Source organism: Petaurus breviceps, unplaced genomic scaffold, assembly GCF_028583685.1.
Source record: "Petaurus breviceps papuanus isolate PSGF00001 unplaced genomic scaffold, PetGlider_PUasm1.0 90459, whole genome shotgun sequence".
Classification (NCBI taxonomy): domain Eukaryota; kingdom Metazoa; phylum Chordata; class Mammalia; order Diprotodontia; family Petauridae; genus Petaurus; species Petaurus breviceps.
The window spans coordinates 1,839,935-1,863,830 of record NW_027187259.1 but is presented as its reverse complement, the minus strand read 5'-3'; the positions used below and the strand labels follow the sequence as shown (position 1 = coordinate 1,863,830).

Here is a 23,896-nt window from a genome sequence, read left to right as displayed (position 1 = left end):
AGATAGATAGATAGATAGATAGATAGATAGATAGATAGATAGATAGAGATAGAGATAGATATTTTGTGTGTGTGTGTGTGTGTGTGAGAGAGAGAGAGAGAGAGAGAGAGAGAGAGAGAGAGAGAGAGAGAGAGATCGCCCATGCAAGTACAAGTATAGTTCAGTTGTTTCCATTGTGTTTGACTCTGTGACTCCATTTGGGATTTTCTTGGCAAAGATACTAGAGAGGTTTGCCCTTTCCTTCTCCAGCCCATTTTACAGATGAGGAACTAAGGCAATCAGGGTTAAGTGACTTGCCCAGGGTCACACAGCTAGTAAGTGTCTGAGAGCAGATTTGAACTCAGGAAGATGAGTCTTCTTGATTCCAAACCCAGAGCTCTATCCATTGAAGTATCACCTAGCTGCCTCTCTCTCTCTCTCTCTCTCTCTCTCTCTCTCTCTCTCTCTCTCTCTCTCTCTCTCTCTCTCTCTCTCTCTCTCTCATCCAATTCCCTCATTTTCCAAATTAAAGGAAAAAAAAACCCGAGGAACTTTTAAGTGATTTGCCTAAGGTGGTCACACAGGAAATAAGTGCCAGAGTGGGTTAGGTTTGATCACCATATTTGTGATGTGTATTATCATAAATCTTGTCTCTGAATGGCACCGTTTGCCCCCAAATGCTGGCCATCAGGGGAGGCCAAATGCTGGCTATCGTGGCAGGGAGAGGATGAATGACAGGACAATGTATGATTTCATAGGGTTTTTTCCCATTAAGATTTCCCTTCAAATGTCACAAAACCTTTAGGCACTGATAGAGCCTATCTGTACTTATAGGTAAAAAATATGCAAACTAACTAGCAAGATCCAATAAATATTCACTAGCCATCTGCTCACCATAATGTATGTTTACATATTAATGTGCAGCACAAATTTGTAAACATGAACATTTGAAACTTGGAGAGGAAATGATACGAGTCTTTTTCCTTTCAATACTTTATTGAAACCGCGTGGTCAGAGTAGGTCTGCCACACATGTAAAGAGTTTCAATGCTGGATATGTTTCAAATGCTCTGTGTACCTATTCATTCTGCTTTATACTGTCATGCAATCCATGTTTATTTACACACTTTTGATGCAAATTATCTTCTAATTGCAGCTCAAACCTTGCAAGATTAACTGTATACTAAGGTGCCTATATCCAAAGGGACTGCCACCACTGCCTGAACTATACATTTGGTTTCTTTTAAATGGCTCCAAGAAATATATTAGATTCTGGTGAACGAACTGAGAAGCTGCTGCTGAGTCTCAGGATATTCTTGTTATCTTGGGTAATAGGAGACTTTTCAGCACAAAAGCTTCTCATATGTAAATTGGAGGGGAAACCTCATCTTCCATACTGTCCACTTGAATCTCCAATAGATAGGCTGGGGGAGTGAGCATTCACAAGCGGGGCTGTAACAAGGGCGTGGGCATGGAGGCTTTGTTTAGGTACCAGCATCTCTGGGAGTAGGGCATGGTTCCTCCTCATTGAGGTCTGGGGATTGTCAGTTCCACGTCTTATACCTCATGGTCCTGGGACAGCTTTCACCCCTGTAGAGCCTGAAGGTAGAGAAGGGGGTGGGGGTAAGTTGGGCCCTCTTAGAGGGTAGAGGATTGAAGTCCCAGGACAGTGGAAGTGAGGGAATAGGGGGAGCAGATGTGCAATCCCTTTATCCTTATAACTCCTTGTAACTTTGTCTGAGGGACAAGTCCCTTAGACTTGTCTCTCCCACCACCCTTCTTCCTTTACTCTTCCCTCCCCACCCACTACCCTCCAAAAAAGAAATTCCTTGAGGGCCTAGGCTAAATTCTCTGAACGTTGGTTCCTTCTCACACATACTTTCTCCATTCAGCTAAATTTGCCCCAGGGGCCAGGATTCTTAATTACAACTCTGCTTACAAGCTTGTGTAAGCAGGCAGCAGACAGCATGGTATTCTGGATAGAGTGCAAGATTTGGAGTCAGGAAGACATGGATTCAAATCTTGCATCAGACACTTGCTAGCTGTCTAATCTTTAGTAAGTTATTTAACATCTGTCAGCCTCAATTTCCTCATCTGTAAAATGGAGATACTAATAGCACCTATCTCACAGGATTATTGTGAGGATCAAATTAATTAACACATGTAAAGCATTTTGCAAACCAAAAAGTACATACAAAATATTAGCTGTTAGTAGTAGTAGTAGTAGTAATTATATGTGAGTGGGAGGTAGCATGATTTGTGGAGACATCACTGGACTTGGAGTCTGGAAGACATGATTTTAAATCCTGTATCATACATTTACTAGCTGTGTGACCCTGAACAAGTTACTGAGCCTCTCTGAGCCTCAGTTTTGTCTTCCATAAAATGGAGATAATAATACCTCCCAGGATTATTGTGAGTATCAACAGAGATAATATATGGAAAGTGTTTTGATCACCTTAAAGCACTATAAAATGTGTGCTATTATTGTGTTAGGTATTATGTAGATCTTCTTTTTCCACATAATGGAGAACATAAGTATGTGATAAGTTAGTGTCTTTATGACACATCATTTTTAGAGAATGAGGAGGAAATAAAGTGACGGTGTGAATTCTCTGAACAAACAAAAGATGGACTAGCTCTGTTACTGAGATGGCATCTGGAATTTATCAGATAGTGTATTGAGATAAGATAGAGTACCCCTTTCACAATTTAGTATCTTCATTACAATTGATATTACTCTCTTGCACGTGTAGGCCTATGATTTGTATTGAGGCAGTTAACTTTCCATACATAGTGTTTGTAGATTTGTTTATTAAATATTTAAATCAGATAAGATTTCACCAGTAGCACCCATAAAAATGTAAGTTGATGTATTTGTATAGGCTTCCTTATCTGCTACCCCATGATACTCACTGTAAATGATCCTAAAATAAATAAGGGGGGGGGGGCCAAGCTCAACCTTTTCATGGCACCCATTGCTGACACTTGTCTGTATCCACTGTTGGCACCTTGTCAAGTTGTCAGCACGTTGGGTTCTGATTATTGAGGTCATGATTCATTGACTCATCACTCAAAGATCCTAATTGTTCATGTCTTTGGAGCTGTACGGATCAGCTTCAGTCCCATAAAACAAGAATGAAGTCATGTCCTTTCCAGGACCCATGTATGCAACCCTAGCCAAATATCAGGGGAGTGTCCTAAACATCTACCTTCTCAACAATGAAGAAAGGAGGTATCTCTCTGCTTTGAAACAATTATCTTAATACATAATGAATGTTAGTGGTCTTGAGGTGCCTTTAAATTTTAGCCTTTGAAAGAGGCTTTGGCCACTTTGGGTCAGTGCTCACTCACTGTTTGAGACTTTTAATACATATGCATTAACTAGTCTCACGCACGACAAATCTGAATTGGACTGTAAGTTAGGTATCCAAAGACAATCATGTATTTCTTTCCTGGCTCCCTTCCTGAGTTATTATAGATCTAAAGGAAAATGTTTCTGCCCTGGATTTCTTTTGATCAAGTTCCTTGGACAGATCAGTTTCAGAAGGAGAATGTTGGTGATGTTCTCAACTGAATAAAGCAAGTAGTTGAAACAGAAGGGTGGGAGAGGGTTAACTATACTCCTTTGAGAGAGAGAATGATTGTTTTCAGTATTTAATTTTTTTTTCTACATCAGAAAGGGGATGAACCAGTTGGTCCTCGTTAGGACATCACCTGAATCAAGTATCACACGTTAAGCTAAACAGAATTTTTTTGGGCTTTGCCATTTGGAATAAGATATTTGATAGTTTGTGATGCTAAAGTCAACAGGATGCTGAATTTCCAAAACAAGATCAGGATCTGTTGTGGCAATGACATTGTCCTTGATTTCAAAGGAAGTCATTGTTTCTGCAGTACACACTGATATCTCAATTGATTGGAAGGGAGAAGAGGAGGGAGGAATGAATCCTTGTTGGGAGATAGGAAAAACCATGAAGAGAGAATTCAAATCAGTAAGCCTTTATTGTGCACCTACTATATACAAGGCATTTTTGAACTGGAGCAGCTGCTAAATTTATGCCTGCTCAGAGGCAGGAAGTTGTATTGTCAAACTCCCAAGGTCCTCTTCCTGTGATCCTCTGAAGCCTTTAGCTGGGTTACTTCCCTTCCTAGGGTGTCATTTTCCCTATCTATAAAGTGAGAGTAGATAAGATCCGAGTCTTTGCCAATTCTAAATCCTATAGCCCTATGATACAATAACTGAAATCATGGAATGCCAGAAATAAAAAGTTAACGTACCTCCCTTAACCTAGACAATGCTGCCCTTTTCTCTTCCTTCTTGTCTCGATTCAGCCAATTAGCAAAAGTTTTCTCTGGGTAGCTGAACTCAGTGAGCTGAGCCATTCTCAAACTGTGCAGCACCTCCCCCTCACCTCCTACCCCCGGAAAGGAAGCCAGAGCTTTTCAGAATTGTTTGGTTCATCCTTCAGTTAAATAAATACCTCCTCTCAGTGATGCCTGACAGTCTCACATGTGATCCCTTGGGATTGGGGTCATTGTACTCTCATGGTTGTCTCTGCATCAAGGATTCACAAGATTTTCCTCATTTGACAATTAGCCCCTACCTCCCCCTCTCTGGGGGTACACGGAAAAGAAATGTATTGTCACACTTTAAACTCTGGTTTCTCAAAGCCTATCTGAACAGCTTCTGGTCCTGGGCTCTGTTGTAGCATAGGGGACAGCTAGGTAGCATGGTGAATAGAGCACCAGGCATGAAGTCAGAAAGACTCATCTTCCTGAGTTCAAATCTGGCTGTGATCCTGGGTAAGTCACTTCACCCTGTTTGCCTCCGTTTCCTCATCTGTAAAATGAGCTAGAGAATGAACTGGCAGACTATCCCAGTATCTCTGCCAAGTAAACCCTAAATGGGGTCATAAATAGTTAGACACAACTTAAAAACACCTTACCATAGATACTGTGTTTGTCTAGGCCCCAAATATGAATTCTTCTTAAATGACTACTCAATTTCAATATCATAGTAGTCTGATTTCTTTCTTCCCATCCCTACCCAGAAATAAAAGTTGAAATATTTTAGGATTTTTTTTTTTTTGCAATGCATTTCTGTATCAGATGTATACTTTGGAAGGAGTAACTGCTCAGTATGAAATAAAAGACACTGATATGACCCTGGGCAAGTGACTTCACTCTGTTTACCTCAGTTTCCTCATCTGTAAAATGAGCTGGAGAAGTAAATGGCAAAGCACACCAGTATCTCTGCCAAGAAAACCCCAACTGGAGTCATGAAGAGCTGGGTACGACTCAAATGACTGAAAAACAACAAAAATGTCTTTCTAGATCATATTTGCTGAGAACGTTGGGGTGGGGGTAGAAGGAGGAGGCCTTATTCAAAGTTATAGCAGGCCCTTTCAAGGTACTGGACCTCTCCTTAATAAAATGACTAGACCTAGTGCCATGTGAAATCAAAATTGAATTTGTCTTCACATCCCTTTGATAAGAAAGAGTATCCGATACTTCTTTCAATATGCATATAAAAAGTATTTTAAGATCAGATGAGGGGAAAAATGCAAGCTTTATAAGCTGAAGACAAGTACATATTATTTACACTCTTTTTTTAGTATTACTTTTATCTAGTCTATTTCACCATGAATTACACATGAAAGTAAGATTCAACCAATTTCATGCCATTTTCATGTTGGTAGATTCAAATGTCTTGACCCCTCCCTTCAGTCAAACTCTCTTTTTCTTCTTCATGGAGAACTACAGTCACTTCTCTTTTTTTTCCTTTTGGCAAGAGTCTGTCTAAGATAGCAAGTGAGTTAAGGGTACAAGTAAACAGTCTTCATGTCGGAATGATTCCCAAACAAATAAAAGGAAACCAGAGATCAGATCTGTTTCAGAGGTTTTGCTTTTCATTTATGTTGCTTTCCTTCAGCATTAAATGTTCAGATTTTATCATCAAGGTAATTAAAGGGAGCAGCTACAGAGTTTCATAAAAAGTCTAAAGCCTTTTGTCCTTACTTGTCCCTTTCCATTGAGGTTGCTAGCAGGGCTTCAGCAGTGGAGTGCAAATGAACGGTTTGCAAGGACACTTTAATCCCCTTCCAGAATGGCCACAGAGATCATCACATGAAAGGTCTTTGCTCTGTACTAAACACCATGAGAAGTGAATCCATTTGGGGAAGGAGACAGAATTTGCCATAACAAAAGGTCAAAAGGCAGGTCCAGTTCTAGTGTAAGTGGGGATAGATGGAATGCAAAAAGTTCAGGTCATGGGGACAGAAAGGAGTTCTTTCTACCCTAAAGTCAGCTTTGAAAATCCTGTGTTATTTCTTCAAATCTTCTTTCTCTGGGATGTTTACGGTAAAGTACAAGATACTCATCCAATCAGGACAGAGCAATGGCTTCTAATAAGGTAGCACTGGAGGTGTCAAGCTCCTTTTCACCAGCTTTTATTGGTGGTGCTATCTTGAATAGGAACTGAACTTGCAAAGTTACATTAGAGGCAGTGGTTAATTGTTGGATGCCAGTGAGAATGGTTGCATCTGCCATCCCGATAGGAAGGTGGGATGCCATGATTCACTCGAAAATGGCTGGCTGCATTCATCAGTCTGGATGGCATGGGGAAATTATAGCCATAAAAGCCATAGGAAGGATGTAAAGAACAACCAAAGGCTTCTCGGGCATTAGGAGTTGATGGGAACATATTTGCAGGTGAGTGTAACCCATACAGCATTGGATTGGCAGGATGGGGCATTTGCAGACACTGCTCACTTAAGTCTTCAGTTTTGCCATTTTTTAAATTGGAGATTCCCAGAGAAGATAACATGGGCACCTCCATCATGAAAGGAGGCAAAGAATTAGGATTGGTGCTTCCAGGCTTTTCAGGAGTGGGAAACATAAGAGGTGGTGTTCTCAAAAAATTACTTGGGCAAATCTTGTAGCAAAGAGGCAAACTGAAGTTGTGTAAGTAGGTTTCTGAGCAGGGCATTCCAAGGGTGCTGGATGATAGGTGAAATGCTGGTGGTGAGCAAGGTGGAGAAAGGAAGGAGTTCAGAGGAGAGGGAGGCCCACCATTGGAGGTCACTGGGGAGGAGTCACTGCTGCTTCCACCTGAGGGTGACAAAGGCAGTGAAAAATAACTGATCCCTAGGAATCCCCAATTGACTTTTATGAACAGTTTTTATATTTGCCTTCCCATTCTGAGAGGAAGTTGGGACAGTGAAAAGAGTGTAGAGATTTGAAATCAGAGGACCTACCCTCAAAATCTGGCTCTTCCTCTTGTACTTTGTGACCTTGGGTAAATCACTTCCCCCTTCTGGGCCTCAATTCCTTTCTCAGTAATGAGGGATTGAGATTAAGTGACCTCTGAGTTCCCTTCCAACTCTAGCTCTCTAATCCTGTAACTTCTGCAGATGCTAGTGTTCATAGGAGAAATCTGTCATGACTCTTATAGCCCATGTGTGTTGAGGAGGAAAGGAGTTTTTAATTCCAAAGAATAGCTAGCTTGATTTCTTTTTTCAATGGATTGACAAATTGTTTTGAAAGGTACTGGCCCAAAATGACAGGTGGTTTTGGCATCTCATAAACATCAAATCTACTGGATAAAAGCTGTCTGTCTCAAACATTTGAAATGTCACTGTTCCATTCTGTCTGATTATTATTTTATTTTCTGAAACCAAGCATGTTCAGTTCATATTTTCTTAAAAAATCATGGCACCACATTTCCCATGATAGTCTTTCTGTCCCTAAAAACGACTTAACTCAAAAAAGTGGAGATGTTGCCGTTACAAAACACCAAGAAGCAATGAGGCTTTTCTGTTCAGTTATGCTCCACTGTGATCTCTCAGTTATGTAACTTATTAGATTTAGGAAGCTTCAGGCCAATTCACACACATGGCTATTAAAAATATTTCAGAACACTCAAAAACAAAATAATTTTGGCTTCAATCATGTCTCATTATTGACTGGAATCAGTTAGGTTTCTCCAACACCCCCAATCCAGTTTATATGTCTAGACAAAGCCTGAATTCCTAAGCCACAAGTTGACAATTACCTGCACTCATGGAAACTGAAGCTCTGATATGAGACCAGAAAGAAAAAAGCTCTTTTGAAAAAACAGAATGTTTTTCTTTGTCACCATCTTGAGACTAAGAGTGAGATTAAATAATGGTCAAAACTGTATTTCAACACACACTCCTTCAATGAATGAGAGACTTAAGGGTTTTCTCTTTATTATTGCAGCTTGTAATATTTTGGAAAGATTGGTTTTTATTTTGTTTGTATTTGGTTTTGTCTCCTTATGTGCTATACTGTTTAAAAGGTACTAGCCAGTATAAGGCTTTCAAATGGCCTATACCACCCTGAAAGAGTAAAGTCAGTGAGAGTGATCTATAGATTAATGTTGCTCAGGCACCGATGAGTTTGGTGGCATCACCTGAGAACAGGGCTTCTTTACATTTTTTGTGTCATGGATCCATTTGGCTTGCTGGTGAGGCCTATGAATTCTTCCAAATAATTATTTTAGTAATAATAATTAAAATAAATCTGTGTTCTTTAAATGTATATAGTAAAAAAAAAAAAGAGGATTACAAAGGAAATCAATTGCATTGAAAAAATACACAGAACTTTTTTCCTTTCTGAATTCATGGAGATTCCTGGGGAAGATTTATCTTCTGCTAGAAATCTCACATCTGCTGTGATTAGCATAACTAGTAGTAGCCCAAGTCAGAAAATGGAAAGCTTTTTGATTTCCTGATTATACAACTTTGCAAAATGTCCAAAGTGTATTTAGTCACTAAATGTGTTACAGTTTCATCACTATTTGCTGACTCTTAAGAACTTTGCCTTGAGCTTTAGGTGCAGTAAATAACAATGGGGAGTATTTTTTTTTCTTCCCTCTAGAAAAGCTAAAAAATAGTTTTAGCCAAACAGTATTCCCTGAGTGCTCTTAGGGTCGATGACACTGTGCTAAATTCTCTCATGTATCGAAACAGATTACACACATTTTCCATTCTGACACTTTACTTAGTACCATAATTAACCATTATCCTGGATATGAAACATTTTACAAACATAATGACAGTTGTAGTTCTAAATTTCTTCTAAGCCTTGGGAAATAAACTGTTCTGCACATATAAATGAATATAGGCAGGCAAGCATGCTTGTTTTTTGTCCTTTCACTAAAACAAGAGTCTTAAAGTGCCTGCTATGCCCCAAACCCTGTGCTAATCCTTTCCAAAATCAGGAACAGAAAAGCCAGTCTTGAAGATAGTACTGTGGCCCCCAACCCCACCCTCCCACAAATGCTCAAATCAGAGTTCTCAGCTGCAGTTCAAATTTTCCCAAAGCCGCTTAGGAAAATGTCTTCCACTGACTAGCAAGAAGGGGTTCCAATAATAACCTAGGTATCTTTGGCGGGGGGAGGGTTTCCATTGAATGACTGATGCCAAGCTGTTCATGGCTAGCTTTTTTTTTTTAATAGATTTTAAGATCCTCCTGGCCCCCTGCCTCAACAAAATGAAACTATGATCTAGGAGACTTGCCAATGTTACAAAAAGTTCTCTGGACTGTTCTGCACATTAGTCCCCCAATATTCCTAAATGTTAAGATATACCCAGCCCATTGTATTCTTTACATTTACGATGCAGTGCCAAACTTGAGTTAAGCAGACAGAGCCAAAAGAAAAGAAGGGCAGGAAGGGGTCAAGGCCAGGGCTGAGATCTTGGGATTCGCTTTCTTTTTCACCTTTCACATTTTTCTCATTGGCAGAGTTCATTCATTCAACAAAGAATTATTTGGCTATCAATTTTGTCTATCTTTGAGGTTTAAAAAAAACTCATTTCTTTTCTACCAAACTCCCCGGCAAAAAAGCAAACAAACAAACAAACAAAAAAACCAAACAAACCCAAACCTATCAAAAGATCTGGTTCAGGGGGCAAGGTAGCAGAGTGGAGAGAAGAAAGACTTTGAGTTAGCTTCAAGTGCAGCCTCTGACCCATGCTAGTTGAATGACCCTGGGCAAGTCACTAATCTCAGTGCCCCTTGTAACTCTCTCACTATAAATTATAGGCAAGTTGCTGGTTTACATCAGTATAGTTTCCACACTGGGAGTTTCCCATGCTGATGAAATTATAGGTCTGGATGACCAAAAAAATTTTTTTTCATAGACCTAACAGTTGTAATTTCCTGAAATGTACCAGGTTTATCCAGGCTTGAGATACACAGAAACGAATTGTTGCTGTCGTTTTCCTCCTGGTTGTCTAATATGTTACTAACATAAACATTCATGTGCAGCTTAGAAATGTACTTACTTTGTGTTTCAGCACCAAAGGCTTTAAACTCCAGGGTGAGAGGTGGTCTCCAAGGGTAGGTCTCTAAAAGTCCATCTAACACGCCCCTGGAAAAGTGAAATGAAACATTTGATACATTTTATGGGATTCCAGCAAAGGAAGAATTACAGATTTCTCCATCCCTACTGTACCCCAACTTTTATTGCAATTCTAGATTTGGGAGAGAATCTCCCAAATGTCTTGGTTCCCCCCCCCCCAGTTGAATATCTTTTCCAGCTCCTTGCTGGAAATAAATTTAATTAAATCTGTTACTCTACAGCACAAATTCATAGCACCTTGTCCCCATGACAGATAATGTCTTTGCTTGCCTGTTTCTTCCAGGATCTCGAAATCCTTTAGCAAAAGGATTTCGGTCTATTTTCAGCTTGGTGATCTGGGGAGACAGAAAAGGAGGAGGGGGCGACAAATCGCTGTTCTGAGTAAGAGGTGTAGAAAAAACCCATTGCCGGGGTCTGTCTGCCCAGTTCGCTACACTTGTTTTCAGGCTTCCCTAAGTCTGGCTGCCGAGCCTCCAGACCTCAGACCCCAGCTGGGCCTGCTCCTTGCTCACTCCTCTCTGCTCCATATCTCACAAACCCACTTGCTTCTACATTACCTGTTGGTTTTGGTACGCTGTCACGGTGGTGAACTCGGTTTCTGGGAAGGAGAAAGTCTGGACCCCTTCAGCGGGCAAGGACTGGATTTGGGCGAGGTCAAAGCGAGTGTCTTGAACAATGACGTGAATTCGAGGTTTGTACTTGTGCATCGACTGCAGGATAATCTAGAGGAAAAGGGGTCCACAGGGTCAGCAGCTGCCTGGGACTGAGAGGCCCTGGCCTACACACCCCGAGGGCTTTAAAACTAACCCGACACAGCCCAAAGGAGATCAAAGAAATCCACGAGTCCTCAGCTGCCTGCCTTTGAACTCCACAGCTCCTGCAGGCCCACTCCCATCACCTTCTACCTTCTTCCACCCCAATCAGCCCTGAGCAGCCCTAGGTAGGTGCTTCATCGCCCTTCGCATCCTGCCCCTGTGTAGTTTTCACCCTTAGGGGGCAAAGTGGCGGCAGTAGCCTGGACTTCTTGTCCAGCTCTCTTGCTTGGCCCAGGCCTCTTTTCCTAGTTAGTTGGAGGCAAAGAACAAGGGGGAGAGCCCAGTAAGGCCTGGCTGCTTGGGGAAAAAGAGGCCAGCCGTAGCCGTGCCCCAGTAGGGCAGTTCAGGATACTAAAGAGCTTACCACGGTCTTGGCCAGACAACTTTCGGGGTGTTCCTGGCACCAGGATCTCCTCTCTGGCTTTGACCACCCCTGTCCCCCACCCCATTCCTACTTCTGGCAGGCATGCTGGAGAGTGGGGGAGAATGAGGTTCGAGTATTCCCTTTCTAGGTTATCCAGACAGCTAGGTATCTGCTGGTATCTGCACGCATCTGCAGGAGGGGCAGGTTCCCTCCCTGTAGTCCCCTGGGCTTACAGCCTGGCCTTCTATCGCTCAATCCTCACCCACGCCCCAGATTCCACCATCCCAGGGCCCAAGCTCCCAGCACTGACAGGGGACAGGGAGAGGGGAAGAGGCAATGAAATCTCTGGGGCAGGCAGCCTCTGCTTTTCCTTTCTGGTTCTAGGGCAGTCTCTCTGGCTTTAGCTCTCTCTCTTTCTCTCTCTCCCTCCTTCCTCCCCCCACCCTCCAACGGTGACCAGAAGCCAGAGTGCACACCTACATGCCCTTTGTCGTCCATCTCGTTGTTGGTGAGCTTGACACGATCAAAGCTGACGATCTGCCTCATCCATGTCTCTCCCGAACAGGGGGAATCTGGATGTATATAAAGCCTGGGCATGATGCAGGAGTGGTCCGTGTTCCCCGCCACCATCCACTGGGAGCTGTGGTAGACGTATCTGCAAAGTGGGAAGGGAGCCGTCAGAAGGGGAAAAGGGCCCTCCTTAGGCTATCCATAGAAAGGTCCTCGGATCCCCACAGGAAGCACTCGTCGCGAGCAGCTAGCAAATTTTCCGTAATCTGAGGTTGTCGGAACAGAACGCTATGCTAAGCCTGGGCTAGGGAAGTGTCGGGGGATTTCCCAGAATCTGGTTTGTATTTCCTAGAACCAACCGCAGGAAAACCTGATCTACACCACCTTGTAAGCCCTGGGACCAGTAAGCATCACTCCCAACTTCAGTTAGGACAAGAGTCAAGATGGGAAGGGGGGGGGGGCGGAAGGTGTACTCTGCTTGCCTGCTCCAAGGTTCTCTATGTTGGCTCTGCTTTGCCTGTTTAGAGAAGGAGGCCTCTCGCTAAACGAGACCCTGGGATCCCCGAGCCTCCCCCATTTCTCCCCCTCTCCACTTCTAGAGGGAACTGGGGCGACTCACGGACTGTTTCCAATCCAGACACTGTACAGATGTGCGGCTGGCTCCCCAAACACTCAACAAGACAGCAGAAGCAAAAGCAAACAGCTGTTTCTGTTCGCCAGCTGCCTCCCTCCTCCAGCCTCCCACCCCTGTCCCCAGCTAGCTGGTTAAGTTGCACTTTCCTTGTTCCCCTCACCTGGGCTGGTTGGGGCAATGCTTGGGCGTCTGAGAGAAGGGCCCAGGGACAGCCGCTGCTCCAGCCAGCCAGACACACAGCTTATGGCCACCAATGCTGAAGCAGACGCCAAAGCCCCTAAGCTTGATGGTGCCAAGCCAGCCCCAGAGGGAAACCTGTTCCTCTTGGCAGCCTTTGCCATGCCCATAAGCTTTGCCTTGCTTTAAAAGGGTCTAAGATTTCCCAGTGACTCAGAAATGGCTGGGTAAAGGACAGTGTCCGATTCCTGTGGTACAAGGGCGAGAGACTCAGTGTCTCTTTTCCCTTCTCAGCTCTGAGGACACATGAAGGCTTCTTCTCTCCTGCGGAAGCTTCAGGGTGGCGCCGGTCTCCCAAGAACTATGTGGGAGCTGGCAGCACCAGGATAGGAACCTGTTCCTCAACCTGGTGCCCAAGGATGTAGACGAGATCCCCACACCTCCCCTCCTCACACAAGAACCCAAACCTTTGGGGATCAAAGCAAGACCAGCCGGAGCCAATTGAGGCTCAGTGGAGTTGCGTTGTAAAAACCTTGCTGAGACAGAGTTTAGCTTTAACCTGCCTGTTAGGGAAGTCTGGGTTTGCAAGTCAGAGTGAGTAGCCTAACACTTGCGATGTCGCTGGATTCGAGTGGCTGTCTGACGTTTACCTGTATCTTTTGGAGTCCACTGGCACCACATCAATAGCAATGTAATACTGTTTCACGGGGTCAAGCCCCTTTACTTTGACTCGAACAGATGGGAACATTCGCCTGTAGAAGAGACAGAAAGCACTCTACTCTGCTTGGCCTTGAAAAATATTTGCAGGAGGGGAGGCTGGCTGCCTCCCTTTTCCAAGTGCAAAGGGAAGAGGATTTTAGAAAAGGCCTAAGCAATGACCTTTATATGAGAGGAGCTTGGGAGTCCATCTGTGCATGGGCTGAAATGTCGGTGCTCTCTAGGGAAAAGAGGGCTCCCTCCCTATCTATGGTCTAAGAGCTGCTTCCAAAAGGGAAAGGGGAAAACAAGCAACTCTATTGACACCTGGAGGTTCCTTTGAATTGTTTTTGGGAGGTGAACTCTGGGAACTGTTAAATTGTGACCGAGTCAGTCTGGAGCTAACCCAACTCATCCTCTTATTTCTGTTGCTTTGCTAAATAAAGCAAGATGGGAGGAAGCACACAGGGAGAATTCTGAGCTAGGTGCAAATGAGAGGGTTGTTCTTGGGTGAAGCATACCTCTCATCTGTGGGTTTCTCGGATCTATTTGGCCCTCAGGTGGATAGTTTACTCTCTGACCCACTTAGCTGACAGGGCTTAGAGAAATTTTACTGCAAATAAAGCTGCTTATTTAGAAGTGGCCCAAGGTCTGATCTTGAGGGTCCCCACTGGCAAGCGGCTGCCTCTGGGCTCTCAAGGAGAAGCTGACTCCAGGAGTTGGAGATGGGCATGTGCCACAGTATCATGGCACAGCTTAGATCACTTAGCAAGTGGTTCCTGCCCTGTGCCGTAGGTGTCTGGTACTGTCTATCCTAGGACCCTCCCCGGCTGGGCCCTGTAACCAGGGACCTGCCTACCTACCTGCCGGCTTTGGTGATGATCATCTCAGTCCCAATCTCGTGGAATCTCTGCCACAGTTCGGAGCCCTGCAGCTCTGCCTGGACCTTATCTTTATCTTCTTGATTTTCGTGGCCCCCGGAGAAAGCAGTCATTGAAGTCTCTGCATTGGGTCTCTTTTCTGCCCAGAGATAGAAATGGAAGGTATTTGAGCTCCAGGTTCTCCCCTCCTGGATGCCTCAAACACCCACTATCTCCAGGACAGCAGGTCCCGGCCCATTTCACAGACTGGTACTGCTGGAAGGAACCTCAATGATCATCTGTTCCAACTCCAGTTTCACAGAGGAAGAAACCAAGGTTCAGAGAGGAATAGCAACTTGGCCAGTGTCACACAGCTAAGGAGTCTCCATCCCGGGCCACTGCAGGTTGCCTCCAAAGGAAGTGAAGTATTTCAGGGAAGGAGATCTCCCCCCCCCCACTAGGAAAAAGCCTGCTCTCCTCCCTCTGCCCCACAGCACCCAGAGAGAATGAGGGCATCGGGCCACCACACTGTGAACCGGAGTCCTAGCGCAGGGCCTCCCCTCTCCCATTTGCACTCCCCACGACTGGGGAGCCGTGCGTCCCAAAAGGAATCTGGGGAGTTCTGCCCCAGAGGCGAGTTCTCAGTCCCTCTCAGCTTCTACTGGCAGCTTCTCCCAGCAGTAGGTTGCCCAAAGCTATGGGACCCCCAGCCAAGGCCCTCGCCCACCCAGGACAGCTCACAGCCAAGGAGCCTCCCTGGGCTGGCCGCTTCTGGCGTAGATGCAGCAGGGTGCTGCTGCTGCTGTGTTGGGGTGGGGGGAGAAGGCTGATGATACTGACCCGATTTCTCGATTTTCCTCAGCAACCCGATTTCTCTGTCTTCCTCCTCTTCCTCCTCATCGCCTTTCTCCAGCAGATCCTGCGGCAGCTGCTCATCCCGCAAGTCTCGGAGTTTCCTTTTGGTCGATCTCCCCACCAAGGCTTCCACGGAGAAGGCATGAGCTCGGGAGCTTAAAGCCATCACTGGAGAAACCAACGGAATCCACACGAGCAAGAGAAGCTTCAACTTGATCTTTAGGGGAGGGGAGAATAGTTGGGGGGGGGGGGGGGGGGAGAAGTGCAGGGGAAATCCAAAAAGCCGAAAATGGAATTGTCTTTCCCAAAAATTTTCTAAAGGAAGAAAGGAGAAGAAAGATCAACATTAAGACCTGAGGCTCCTCATTATAGACTGGGGAAGGGTTGAGATTTCTGCCTAAAAAAAACTCTTCCCATCGGACATGTGGGGACCATCAGTCGTAAAATTCCCCCCGTTCATTTTTTCCTATTGGTTCTACAAGATTGGCAAGGGGAGACCTGGGAGGGAGTAGCCCTGCCCCCGAGGACCGGCTGGGGAGCTCCAATGGGGGCGCCACCGCAGGCAACCCGGGGAGAGCAGCGAGCGATGGAGCGAGCGCCCGCGCTGATGCAGGCACTGAGGCAGCCCGGCCCGGCCCGCAGCCTACAGCCTCCGCTGTTTGTTTTGGAAACTGGTGGAAGCAAAAAGAGTGCACTGAGTGGCAGGGGAGGGGAGGGGGGGGGGGGGGGAAGGGTGGGGGGGGGGAAGGAGGGAGGAGAAAGGGAGGAGAGAGGGAGAGAGGGAGACGGCCTCGTCTAGGATAAATAAAAGGTTACTGTTTTACATTAAATTGTAAAACTCAAAGAAATGTGACATAATTGCCCACGAGGGGCCACTTTTCCAACAAAAGTGCAAATAGTGTTTAACCAGATCCAGAAAAGTCTTCCCGGGGCTTTTGGCTAGCCAGTGCAGGCGGCTGCTGGGGGCTGATATTACCGGGAACAGGGGAAACCACCTCGTAGCAAATTGAGATACCAAACCAGGTCTAGGGCGATGGACGGCCAGTCAACTGAAGTCCGGGCGCTCTTCGCGGCTACCCAGGTTTGGAGGTTTTATGAGTGCAAGCCCTAGAGCTAGAAAACATATGCTTGACCAATTCCTGACGTAATCCGGACGCTAAGATTTTGACTTGAAAGGAAAGGTCGGGAATAATCAGCTGCCAGAGAGAGGTCTGCCCAAGCCTAAGGGTCATCCAATGGCGGGGGTGGTGGGGGGTGGATATCGTTCTTCGTTAAAAGTCCTTCTTCACATGGCCCTGACCATGTTTGAATTCTCTTTCTCACAGATAAAAGATGAGCCTTCGGGGTAGCAGGCCTCAGCAGGCTTCTGTTGCCTTCTTTTTTCCTAGTCAAGCAGTTCTGAACCTGGGGTCCAGGGACCCCCTAAGGGACCCATGGATAGAATTCAACGAGTGCCACAGCTCGGATAAGGAAAAAGATCTTTATTTTCACTAAGCTCTCAATAAGATTTAGCATTTCCTTCATTTATTTTAAAAGTCCGATTCTGAGAGGGGACCCACAGGTTTCACCAGACTCCCTAAAAAGAGCATGCCACAAGAAAGGTTAAGAATCCCTGATCTAGTCTCTTGCTCTTTGTGGGGAATATACTTTTCTGCTGTCAACTGATGAGTGTATGCATAGCTATATAGCTAGATGAACCTCTTTCTCTATGTCTGTTTCCTCTGTTTTTCTCTCTCCCCCCTTTCTTCTCTTGCTCTTCCCCTTCCCGATCTCCCTCCCCCTCTCTCTTTCTCCCTCCCTCCTCTCTCTCTCTCTCTCTCTCTCTCTCTCTCTCTCTCTCTCTCTCTCTCTCTCTCTCTCTCTCTCTCTCTCTCTCCACACACATATACACACACACACACATTTGAATCCAATATTTTCATTTGCCCTACATGTCAATTCTTCCAGGATCTGTAATTTCATCAGTGGGGGAGGGGCACTTCTGAATAACAAGGGCAATCTTCTATGCCTTCTAATGTGTTGCAGGATGAAATATTTTTTACTCCATAAGTCAGCCTGGTGATGATCTTCTCTGAACTTGGCTAGGCTGATTGTCAAAAGACAGAGAGACAATGTATATGCCTGTATAAATGATGGGATCATGGCTCTAGAGCTGGAAGAGACCTTAGAAGTAATCTAGTCCCATCCCCTCATTTTACAAAGGAAACTGGGGCCCAGAAAGTTTAGCAGTCTGCCTTAGGTTACACAGATAGCAGAGCTAGAAGTTGAACTTCAGTTCTACAGTTCCAAGTCTTTCCACAGCCTCCTATGTATGTAGATGACTGAAACTGAGCTTTCTCCATCTGTCTCCATCCTCTGACACCACTGTCATTGAACTAGCCTTTAAAGTATATGCTGGGGCAGCTTGGTGGCACTGCAGTGGATAGAGCATTAGCAGTGGAGTCAGGAGGACTCAAGTTCATATCTGAACTCTGACACTTACTGTGTGACCCTGGGCAAGTCACTTCATCTGGATTGGCCCCAAAATAAAATCAAATAAAAAATATGCTACCTAGTTTCAAAAGTGTCTAAATACTATGTAATCACAGGTGGGAGGATCTGGCTGATGATTTCATTGCATTAGGGAACTTCCTGATGTGGAAACTCTCTCCTACCAAGCATATCAGCAATTTATCTTTAATTGCAGTCTTTAGAGAGGTACCTGAGGTCACTCATAAGTTAAGTGACTTGCCCAGGGCCACTCACCTACAAATATGTCAGACCAGGATGTGAACCTATCTAGGTCTTACTTATTCCAAGGTTGTCTGCTTATGCCATTTAATATACAACTTCAGTATCTGAATGATCTTGAGAAATGTGCCTATTCACCTTAAGTCTCAGCTAAAAATCCCAAATAGTGCATTTTTGATGTGACCTGAAACAAGACATTTACCTATTCAGTCACCACTTTCCATGGTACATCAGTGGTGGCACAGTGAACAGAGAAAATCCTGCCTCATATATTTATTAGTTGTGTGGCCCTGGACAAGTTACTTTGCCTCTCTCAGCCTCAGTTTCCTCACCTGGAGGGTCAAATTCAATAATATATGTAAAGCTCTTTGTAAACCCTACATAATTGTTTATATAAATGCTAGTTATTACATCAGGAAAAACCCCAGCAAAGCACCTTCCATGACTCTTAGTTCCATCACTTAGTTTGCTTATACTCTGAGGATGCCATTTGTTTTCAGGAAAAAGTAATTATCCTTTGGTGAAGTTATCCCCAATGCCTTGTGATGGTATGAAGGTAATCCTAGGCTCTCAAATGCTCAGCCAGTGGAGTAGAAGTACTAACACGTCTTTCCAAATAGGAAAAACTTATAGTAGGGGCCTGGGGATGGACCATATATCTGACATCCAAGGACCAGTCTAACTAAACTTAGAGATATTTAGCGACGGGCTGGCCACAGGGTGATGAGATTAAATTTTCAACCACAGAAGCACTCATACACCAAGTTATAAAAGGGTTACTATCTATATTGATTAAGGGAGTACCCCATACCAAAGAAATTATATACCTTTGAAATACTAAAGTCAAAAAGGTGGAGACTGATGTCTAGTCTGGGTTGGGAAGACAGCATTCTGGCTTTATAGTGGGGAAGACAGTGTGATTGTAGTAGAGAACCACACTGGGTTGAATGTTAAGAGGCACTCTCTTCAAGCCCTGGATTAGCTGAGTAATCGTAGGTAACTCATTCTCTCTGAGTCTCAATTTCTCTTCTATTAGCCTCAATGATCTCTAAAATCCCTTTAAACTCTAAAATTCTATGCTTCTAATATTCCATAATATATTTCCATGCCTTCAGATAGGAGTGCCAAGTTTTATTTATGGTGTAAATGTGACCCAAGATTAAGAGAATCTTGGTAAAGTTCAAGACAGATTGCTCTGACACCATTTTCTGACATGATCTTGGCCACAAGTCAATGGAACTTGTTTTCTGCAGTCATAAAACAAGGAGGGCAAAGAAGTACTTGAGCATTCTTTCCATCCTGGCCAGAAGATGGCCTGCCCAGTGGGAAGGAGTTTGGCTCTGTTTCCCTCAGGTCCTTGGACAAGAGATGGAACAGAGAAAATGTTGGGGGAATCTGCAAAAATCTTCTACTCAGCCACCATGTCAAGCCTGAAAGGATCTCTTCTCCTAAATGTGAGCTCTTGCTTGAGTTTGGTTCATATTCTTTGTAGAGGGTAGGAAGTTTCCTAGGGGGAAATTCACTTGGGCTGTTGGATTACTGTTAAAATCAATGCAGAAAAGTGTCTTAGCTGTTCCTTTCTGCATTAATGTTCCAGAGAACTCTTTTTGTGGTTGGTGGGAACTGCTTTTCTTGGGGGAAAACATCCCCAATAATGATAAGCAAATGTGAAATCTGGAGATGAGAAATTTCTTACTTTGGAGCAAGCTTTACCATTCCCAATTGAATGTCTATTTGACAGCATAGCTGGAAGCAATGTAGCTAAGCTCTTCCTGTGTGTATCCCAATGGGTCTGGAACCCAGGAGTACTTTCCCGGAATTCCTGTTAACCTTTCCACCCCTAGAAAATCAGCCCCTCCAAAGCAGCTTTGCAAGTTCAGCTGCCAGAGTCTTTTGCTTTCAGGTACTGGGGCTCAGTGTGGCAGATGCTCAGGTCAACAATTCATCCACCACAGCTGGATGGTCTCTTTAGCACATTGGATCTCGCTCAGCCCCAGGGCACCAATAAATTTTTGGAGGAGACAGTTTTCCAAAGGCCATGCAAACCACAGAGGAGTAATGGAAGAGCACTGGCCTTCATGGGTGGTCAGATTAGAGAGAAGAATGGGGAAACTGATGACAGTTTAGAAATCCTCATTGTAAGATGTCATAGTATAGGATGACCTTGGAGAGCCTGGAAAAATACCCATTCAACATGGGGAAGTGAGGCAGGATGCTGCAATGAAGGGAAGGGGCAGTATGTGATGGATTAAAGGTGGGACTACTTTGAGAGAGGCATTGTGGAGTCACATTGGATAGGACAGCCTAGAAGCTAGGAAGACCTAGGCCTCTGACATATGCTGACTGTGTCAGCTTAGGCAAATCATTTAACCACTCAGTACTCTAGGCAGCTCTCTGAGATTGTGAATTTCAGTAAAGGCACTGAACTGCATTGGTAGGGAGCATTTTTTCTTTTTCTTTCTTTTTGGAGGGAGGAAGGTAGGGCAATAGGGGTTAAGTGACTTGCACAAGGTCACAAGCTAGTTTTTGTGTTAAGTGTCTGAGGTTGGAATTGAATTCGGGTCCTCCTGACTCCAGGGCCGGTGCTCTACTCAATCTGCCACCTAGCTACCCCAAGGGAGCATTTTCTTATCTGGGAATTCCCTCTGCCTGGAAAATCACTGGTCTAATCCCTATTCTGGTCCCTATCTAATATCTCTGAAGTTACAACAAGTATGAGAAGGCCCTTAAGGGACATTTGGTTTATTAGAGCTCTCTTGTTGGAGGTGAAGTTTGAAGTTGTTTAAGCATATAAAGTCAATCCAATTAAACAAATCTTTATTAAGTGCTTACCATATGCAGGATACTATCCTGGGCACTTAGGATAGAAGTCACATAGGCTCTGCTCTCAAGGGGTTTGCCACCTAATGGGGATATTGGATCCCAGAGTCAGGAATTTCCATCTTTATTCTTTAGGCAATGGGGAGCCAGTACAGTCTTTGAGAGGTGAGGGGGTGATTGGAGTAGTCTATGGGAATGGAAACTCCTTTCTTCCTTTGTATCCTCAATGCCTAGCATGGAAGAAGTACTCAATGAATACTTGTTGAATTGAATTGAAGAGTGCTGGCATGAGGTATGGACATCTCCAGTTGGGGCAATGTATGTGTTGGGACAGCTGTGCAAACTGAAATGGACAAGTCTCCACAGTCACACATTTTCCAGAACATCCAGAAGAATTCAAAGAAGCTGTTTCAGCTGTTGTGATTTCCTTGACTTTAGTCCAGTAATTACGGCCCTAAGTGTGGCTGTTTTCTTTCACCTTTCTAAGTTTCTTCCAAGGAATTGTTTTTTCTCATCTTTGACCTGTGAAATTGTTGTGTTTTTCTTCCTGACCTTGGTTACATCAAGATCAATGCTTTGTCTCCTATCCAAGTATTAACCAGGCCCGACCCTGCTTAGCTTCCCAGATCTTGTGGGTTCATTCAGGGTGGTATGGTAGTAGCCAAGATCAGTGCTTTGTAATTCAGTTGGGCCTTTGGCCTTGCATGTACTATAAGTAAAGATGGATCAAGGAAGTCATTCAAGCCATCACTTTGAAGACAGACTGCAAGATCTTGATTTTTCTCCACCTGTCTACAGTTGAGAGGGCCATCTCAAACTGTTAGTACCTGGACCAAAGGAAGCATATTTATTTCTCAGAGTCTATGATAATAACTGTTGCATTTATATAACACTTTGGGTTTTTCAAAGAGCTTTACAAATATTTTCTACTTTGATCTGAACAACAACCCTTTAAGTGATATTTTTGTTTTTATTATACAGTTGAGGAAACTGAGGCAAAGGTTAAGTGATTTGTCCAGGGTCACCAGTATCTGAGTCAGGATTTCAATTTGAGTCTTCCTGACTCCAGGCCCAACTTTCTAGCTGTTGTGCTGCCTAGCATAGGACTTCCTCTGATAAGCCTTAGCCTTCAATACCTGAGAAGACCCATGATCTTCCTTCTGTACATACTGCTGATGAAGTCTTCTTGAGTTGCTATGGCCACAAAAGTTCATCCTTAACTAGGTGGGGCCTTAGACAACAGACAGGAAGGTACTCGGCTTTGCTGAAAGCATTTCTTACTTGGTAGGACTGGGCGGAATTTAGCTTTCCTTGGAAGACCTTTGGAGAGCCCAGGGTCACCCCCATGCTACAAAGAGGCATCCAAGAAGGACTTTGGTGGGGCAGCCAGGTGGTATTACAGTGGATAAAGCACTGGTCCTGGACTCCAGAGGACCTGAGGTCAAATCCAGCCTCAGAAACTTACTGGCTCTGTGACCCTGGGCAAGTCACTTAATCCTGACCGCCTCCCCTCTTCCAAAATAATCAGAATTCACATTTATATAGCATTGGACAGAGACAGCATGGTATAGTGGATCGAGAGCCTGCCTTGGAACCCTGAATCCCTACATTCAAACCCCACCTCTTACACATCCTGGCTGTGTGGCCCCGAACAAGGGATTTAACCTCTCAGTGATCTAGGGGACTCTCTAAACACTCTGTTGTAGAGAAGGTGCCAACCTGTATTAATGGAGGAGGTTTCTTCATCTTGGAGTTCCTTATATCTATGAAATCATAGCTTCAGTCCCTATGCCTGTCCCCTATAATTTACAACAGACTTTACACTCATTCCTTATGGTAACCCTGGGAGATAGAGAGTATATTGTTTTGTAGTAGTTTTTAAAATATATTTTTTATTTATTTTTAATATTCTTTTTTAAAAATTTGAGTTCTAAATTCTCTTCTTCCCTCCAGCCCCTCCCCATCCATTGAAAAGGCAAGCAATATGATATCAATTATACATGTGAAATTGTGTGAAACCTATTTCCATATTAGCCATATTGCCAAAAAAGCAAGAAAAATAAAGTAAATATATATATACTTCAATTTGCATTCAGGATTAACTAGTTCTCTCTCTGGAGGTAGAAAACATTTTTCATTACGTGTCCTTCAGAATTGTCTTGGATCATTGTATTGATCAGAGGAGCTAAGTCTTGCACAGTTGATCATTACAATATTACTGTTACTGTGAACAATCTTCTTTTGGTTCCACTCACTTCATTTTTCCTTAGTTCATATAAAACTTCCCAAGTTTTTCTGAAACTGTTCTGCTCATTATTTCTTATAGCACAATAGTATTCCATTACAACCATAGACCACAATTTGTTCAGTCATACCTTAATTGATGGGCACCCCCTCATTTTCCAATTCTCCACCACCACAAAAAGAGCTGCTAGAAATATTTGTCTACATATAGATCTTTTTCCTTTGATCCCTTTGGGATACAGACCTAATAGTGGTATTGCTGGCTCAAAGGGTATGTACAGTTTTATAACCCTTTGGGCATAGTTCCAAATTGTTCTCCAGAATGATTGGATCAGTTCACAACTCCACCAACAGTGCATTAGTGTCTCCATTTTCCCACATCGCTAGCGAGTATATTGTTAAGCCTACTTTATAGATGTGGAAACTGAGGCTCAATTAAATCAACAAAGTTATTTTTTAGCCATGTGAAGAGACTGGCCAACATTTACACAACTAGTCAACAGCATAGTCAGGAGTCAGACCCAGGTTTTCTGCCTCCAAGTCCAGTGCCAACAAGCTTTTTTAAATTAATGAAATTACCTATCTTTTAGCTGATGCTCTGCATTTGTGATAATCTGATGTGCCTGGGGAGAAACAGGCACATTTTCCCAGAGAAGCAGACCTTGCTAAACTCAAGGGCAGTCGGACCTGTGCAAGCTTCTGCTATTTCTGGTTTCCATACTTAGAATTCCTAAGGGAAAGAATGAAATCAAATGCTCCCTTAGAGGCAGAGTTCATAGGATTTCTCTCCAAGCAGAAGCTCTGGGAATTTCATGACAGAGAC

The 23,896-nt window shown here is 44.0% G+C and overlaps 1 protein-coding gene across 8 annotated transcripts in view; it reads right to left on the bottom strand.

The window, feature by feature from the left end:
* Positions 1-15,977, bottom strand: part of TBX22 (T-box transcription factor 22) — a 61,881-nt gene extending 45,904 nt beyond the window's left edge. For 2 of the 8 annotated variants that reach the window (XM_069062543.1, XM_069062544.1), the window contains exons 1-7: positions 15,265-15,977; positions 14,428-14,584; positions 13,519-13,620; positions 12,028-12,202; positions 10,926-11,090; positions 10,639-10,703; positions 10,292-10,377 (exon numbers count right to left, since the gene is read on the bottom strand). In XM_069062543.1, the coding sequence (XP_068918644.1) occupies positions 10,292-10,377; positions 10,639-10,703; positions 10,926-11,090; positions 12,028-12,202; positions 13,519-13,620; positions 14,428-14,584; positions 15,265-15,445 (931 nt within the window). In that variant the 5' untranslated portion in view covers positions 15,446-15,977. Of the gene's footprint in view, positions 1-956; positions 1,578-2,775; positions 7,092-10,291; positions 10,378-10,638; positions 10,704-10,925; positions 11,091-12,027; positions 12,203-13,518; positions 13,621-14,427; positions 14,585-15,264 lie in introns of those variants that run through there. The other 6 variants (XM_069062546.1, XM_069062545.1, XM_069062548.1 and 3 more) reach the window with 5 other exon arrangements.
* Between the last annotated feature and the right edge of the window lie 7,919 nt (positions 15,978-23,896).